The 6,011-nt window shown below is 36.9% G+C and overlaps 1 protein-coding gene across 16 annotated transcripts in view; it reads left to right on the top strand.

Moving 5' to 3' along the window:
• Positions 1-6,011, top strand: part of Supt20h (SPT20 homolog, SAGA complex component) — a gene marked incomplete at its 3' end in the record, with an annotated part of 41,231 nt that overhangs the window by 31,623 nt on the left and 3,597 nt on the right. For 11 of the 16 annotated variants that reach the window (XM_029570413.1, XM_029570406.1, XM_029570411.1 and 8 more), the window contains 5 exon segments: positions 695-812; positions 1,265-1,367; positions 2,062-2,217; positions 4,029-4,335; positions 5,518-5,675. In XM_029570413.1, coding sequence (XP_029426273.1) covers positions 695-812; positions 1,265-1,367; positions 2,062-2,217; positions 4,029-4,335; positions 5,518-5,675 — 842 coding nt within the window. 16 annotated transcript variants of the gene reach the window in all.

Here is a 6,011-nt window from a genome sequence, read left to right as displayed (position 1 = left end):
TTTTAAGCATGACTTTGTCTTTTGAAAAGATTAGAAGAATAGTCTTTTTTTATTACATTTATTTATTTTATTTGTACATGTGTGCCCATGTTTGTTGGCCAGAGGACAACTTCCTAGAATTGGTTCTCTTCTTCCTTGTGGATCCAGGGAGCAAACTCAGGTTGTTAGGCTTGGTAACAAGTACCTTTATCTGCTGAGCCATCTCGGTGGCCCAGAATGCACTTTTTTTTAAATGTATAGGAGTGTTTTACCTGCATATATATAAATGCACCTGTGAATAGGTCCAGGGCCCACAGAGGCCAGAAGGTGTTGGATTCCCTGGAACTGGGTTATAGATGGTAGTTGATTTAGATGTTAAATCTGGCAGAACTTACTTTTCTAGTAATACCATTACTTATTTCCTATATGATTTTCTTTAAGACCAGGTTAACAGGGGCTTGAGCAATGGCTCAGAGGTTAAGAGAACTGACTGTTCTTGCAGAGGACTTAGGTTCAGTTCCCAGCACCTGTATGATATCTGATAACTGTAACTCCATTTCCAGGTGATCCAGCGCTCTCTTCTGGCCTACACAGATATTGCACAACCTGGGTACACATATATATGCTTGCAAAATTCTCATACACATAAAATAAATATTTTTTTAAGACAAGATTAACCAATCCTTGCTTTTTTTTTTTCCCCCTGATATTTCAGGGTAGTTAATCAGTACCAGGAACTGGTCCAGAATGAAGCCAAATGTCCAGTGAAGATGTCACACAGTTCTAGTGGTTCAGCCAGTCTAAGTCAGCCTTCTCCAGGAAAAGAAACAGAAGTATGTTTCATTGTTACTACTTTTTGTGTACCTTGTTTCTCAAAGAATCCGAGAAATGCTAAGGGTCACATTTTGAAAGGCAAGAGAATTGTACTTTTGATTTTACTTTTTTATTATTCAGCTTTATGACTGAAAATTTCAAAAGTGCTTAAAGATAAATACATGTAGAATGAATACCTGGGTGTTGGTCATCTGACATGAGCAGTTATTTTCCTGTGGAAGATAGGTAGAAATGGGTGGAAGGTTTTTCTCCATCCTTGGCTCTTCCTCGGACTCTCACACCTTATTACTCATGTTATATTTTATGAATGTCATGTGAAGCTTTGTTCCTTTGTAAAAGCTCTGATATTCACACTTACCAACCACTCAGAGTACTTTACAGTTATGTTGTTTTTTTCTAGCAATTATAATGGTATTTAATCTTAACTAGTATGTTTACTATTACTCTTCAGCAGCCTGAGACCACATCAGTTCAGTCTTCAGTTTTGGGAAAGGGAATAAAACATCGACCCCCACCCATCAAACTTCCCTCAAGCTCAGGAAATAGCTCCTCAGGTATTAAATCAGTCCTCAATTTTCAATAAGAAACATCACACAATCAACTCTTTTTAAAAACTTGACTCATTTTTATTGTGATATGTCACAGAATTTGAATTATGAGTCTAGGAAATAACTTTCTTAAAAATTGTCTATATGTGTGTTGGTCTGTGTGTGCATGTGTGCATGAGACTGCAGGTGCCCTGAGGCCAGCGATACCATCCCTCTAGAGCTGGAGTTAGTGGTAGTTGTGAGCTGCCTGGTGTGGGTGCTGGGAGTTGAACTCAGATCCTCAGGAAGAATAGCATATACTATTAACCACTGAGCCATCTCTCCAGCCCCAGAAATAACTTATTTTTATGTATTTGTGTGTGTCCATGGAGTGTATGCTCACATGTGCATGCCTTTTACATGTGGCGTTAGAAAGGTATCTGGTGCCAGGTGTGGTGGTGCACACCTTTAATCCCAGTACTGGGAGACAGGCAGGTGGATGTCTCTGAGAGTTTGAGGCCAGCCTGGTCTTCATAGTGAATCCAGGCTAGCTGTGGCTACAGGGAGACCCTGTCTCAAAAAGACAGAAAAAAGAAAGATACCTGGTTTATTAGGTACATTCTGGGATCTGAGTTCTGATCCTTATGATGGTGTGACATATGCTCTTAGAACTGCTGAGCCATCTCCTCAGCCTAGGAGCTAACTTTTATTCTTCTTTTAGGTAACTATTTTACACCACAACAGGCTAGCAGCTTTCTTAAATCTCCAACTCCTCCTCCATCTTCTAAGCCAAGTCTTTCTCGGAAATCATCCATGGATCTCAATCAAGTTAGCATGCTTTCTCCTGCTGCCCTGTCACCTGCCAGCTCATCACAAAGTGAGTCATAATTTAAACTCTTACTTAAATTTTCAAAAGCTTTTGCATTAGTGTCTCTTAAAACAGCTTTTATTCAATCCATGAATAGTGAAATCTAAATGTACTGTGTATTCAAAATGTATAATTTGCAAGACGCTTCAGGCAGAGTTCTTGTTGATTCGTATGTATTATGTGTTGTAATTGTATTTGTTTTTCTGTATCTGTGTATACACTCTGTGTATTTAGGCTTATAGCCTATACCTCCTTAAAAATTAATCTGGTCGGCTGGGCGTGGTGGCGCACACCTTTAATCCCAGCGCCCGGGAGGCAGAGGTAGGCTGATCTCTGAGTTCAAGGCCAGCCTGGCCTACATAGTGAGTTCCAAGACAGCTGGGGCTACAGGGAGACCCTGTCTCAAAAAGACCAAAATAGTAATAATAATAATAATAATAATCTGGTAATAATATTCCAAAATTATTTTTGCAGTTTACCATAGGGTCATTTTACATAGTATATAAATTATATGGCTGTTGTGAAAAATGTCATAAGAGTAATTATTGAAGATCGTATCTTTATATGTATAGGAAACGAACTAGTGCCAAGCTGGTAATATAATAAACTGAAAACAATATTTTAAAACATTCCTACACTCTTCTATAAGTTATTTACTAAAATGTAATGATCCAAAGATAGTAAAATATAATTTTTACTTCTGGATGCTTTTTTAAAGTAGAGGTAATATAAGAATGCTAGATTAATTTGAGAGAATTTCTTCAAATTAATACCTGAGTATTTTACTAATTTGGGAAGAAAATTCCAGTTTTTTAGATTTTTTTATAGGTAGCTAGTGTGTGCTGAAAGCTTCAGTACCCTGCACAGTGATAGGACGGTCTTCGAATTAGATATAAACATCTTCATCTTGATAGCTCAAAAGGTGTAATTTTTCTGCCTTCTTGTTTTGCACAAAGAAAAATACATAAATTTTCTGAAAGTCTTATTCACACTTCTTATGTTGTGGGTATGGATTGTGGTGATCTACTGCACACAGTTGTTGCTTTAAGTCAGGGTGGAGTGACAGCTTCTGGACATTCACATTTCTTTCCTTTCTTTCTGCAGGACATGAAAGCTAAAAAAGAAAACACCTCAAGAGCTTTTGGTTTTATTTTTTTTATTTTACTTTTTGTTTTTGATTTTTTTTTTAAGTTGATAAAACTGTGCATACTTCATTCACAACAGATTTTCTATACATTCTACATTTAAACAGAAGTACACAGTTACTGTTAAAGATGCAGTATTATCTATAAAATAATTGCTTTATTATTCCTTATAAATTTGTCAGGATAAACTTGATGTGGTAGGAATTTAACATAGGTGCCAAAAATTGTTAACCTTATGTAACTTACTAAGTATGTTCACAGCTTATCGCAGACTGTTACACTAAATAAGCAGAAGCAGTATTTTTTTTTAATCTTGGATTAGTGAAATCGCAAATAACAAAAATTAACTTAAATTCCTTTTCAACTGTGTAGGCTAAAGGCAGCATGTAGGAAACTAACTTCTAAGTGGGTGTTATGGTAGAATACAAATGTCTATTTTTATTGTTACTATAATAGCATCTCTAATGGGGTTTTTAGGTGATATACTGCATCCTTAATTGTAATTGAGTGTAGCGACACTCATGTATTGTATAGAGAGTAACACTTGCAGTTAACTGCTTTAAAAAAAAAACTGGAACAAATTTGTCAGTGCTAAGTAAGATTCCATTAACCTTATTTTTAAAAGGACTGGCCATTTATAACAAACTAGCAATTTTTATTTTTCTCAATGAGCAGGATCTGGAACTCCTAAGCCATCTACTCCTACACCAACCCTTTCATCGGCCCCACACCCTCCTGATGCTCAGAGCTCAACTCCTAGTACCCCTTCAGCCACCCCAACTCCCCAAGATTCAGGCTTCACCCCTCAACCCACTTTGTTAACTCAGTTTGCTCAGCAGCAAAGGTCTCTGAGCCAGGCAATGCCTGTAACAACCATTCCTCTTTCTACCATGGTAACATCTATAACTACAGGAACCACAGCCACCCAGGTCATGGCAAACTCTGCTGGACTTAACTTCATCAATGTAGTGAGTTCTGTTTGGTAAGTTCACATTGATATCTTGATCTTTTTTAAATTTTTTATTTTTTTAGTTTTATGAAAGGAAGAATAAACTATGTATTATACCACAGAACAGTAGGTATGATGGACTGTATCTGTTTCACATAAATGGTTTAATTTTAGTGATTTTCTATTACTTGTATTAAGACTATTTCATATTGGGTGCTGGGGAGATGGCTCAGCACTTAAGAACACTACTGTTCTTGCAGAAGACCCGGGTTCGAATCCCAGCATCCACATGGCAGCTAGCAACTGTCTGTAACTCCAGTTCTAGGGGATCCAACAGCCTCTTCTGTCCTCCATGGGCATTGCACAACACAGGTGCACTTATATACATGCAGACAGTACATGCATACACATTAAATAAAAATAATAAAATTTTTTTAAAAAAAAAAAGAAAGACTATTTCAGGGCTGGAGAGATGGCTCAGTGGTTAAGAGCACTGGATGCTCTTACAGAAGATCGAGGTTCAATTCCCAGCACCCACATGGCAACTACGAGCCGTCCTTAACTCCAGTTCCAGGGGAATCTGATGGCCTTTTCTGACCTCTGTAGCATTGCACAACATGGGTACCCTCACATACATGCAGGCAATACACTCATACACATAAAATAAAAATAATAAATAAAATTTTTTTTAAAAAAAAGACTTTTTGAAATATATTGATAGTTGCCTAGATTTTCTTTCTTGTCCTTTGCTGCCATCACTTGTATAGTGCTTTACTTTTCAAAAGTATTTTAAAATATTTTAAAATTTTAAAAATATTTTAAAATACTCATTGGTTTCAGCTAACCTTGTCAACTTCAAAAACTAAAATACTTGGCCTAGAAATTGACTTTACTTTGAAAAAAAAAAAGATCACTTTTATTTTCTGGAGGCTGAGAGGGGCATTAGCATGCCATAGTGCTCGTGGAAGTCAGAGGACAACTTGGAGGAGTCGGTGCTTTCCTTCTAACATATGGGCTCCAGGGATTGAAGTCAGATGATCATCAGGCTTGGTGGCAAGTGCCCTTACCTTCTGAGCCATCTCATCTGTACTAGAAATTAATTTTTGAGACAGAACTATAATGGAGTTCTTTTTATATGTTTTTAACCTGAAGAATTATGTAGCAAATATTTCCTTTTATGGTATAAATTTAATGTTCTAACTCCTTCTCCTGCAGTGGAGCCCAGGCTTTGATGAGTGGCTCAAATCCCATGCTGAGCTGTAACACTGGTGCCATAACTCCTGCAGGAATAAACCTGAGTGGCAGCCTTATACCTTCAGGAGGTCTGTTACCAAACGCTTTGCCCAGTACAATGCAAACAGCTTCTCAAACAGGTTAGAATATTGGGAATAATAACTTCTAGAATAAGGTACATGCTAAAGTAAAATTATTTGTTTGTTGTTGTTTTGACTTTTTGTTCTTGTTTTTAAGACTAGGTACTCATGTAGCTCAGGCTGGCCTCAACCTTGGTATGTAGCTGAGGGTTACCTTAAACTGATCCTCCTACTTCAGTCTACCAAATGTTGAGATTACTGGTGTGTGCCCCCATACCCAACCACAAAATTGTTATTTAAAAGATATTTAAATAATGTTTAATAATATCCTTATTTAAAGGATATTCAATGTTTAACGGATGTTATTTAAAAGTGTTTAATGTCATTCTTAATAAA

The sequence above is a fragment of the Nannospalax galili genome, unplaced genomic scaffold (assembly GCF_000622305.1).
Source record: "Nannospalax galili isolate Female #2095 unplaced genomic scaffold, S.galili_v1.0 scaffold1283, whole genome shotgun sequence".
NCBI lineage: Eukaryota > Metazoa > Chordata > Mammalia > Rodentia > Spalacidae > Nannospalax > Nannospalax galili.
The sequence above is the reverse complement of the archived record's forward strand: the minus strand, read 5'-3'. Positions and strand labels throughout refer to the sequence as shown.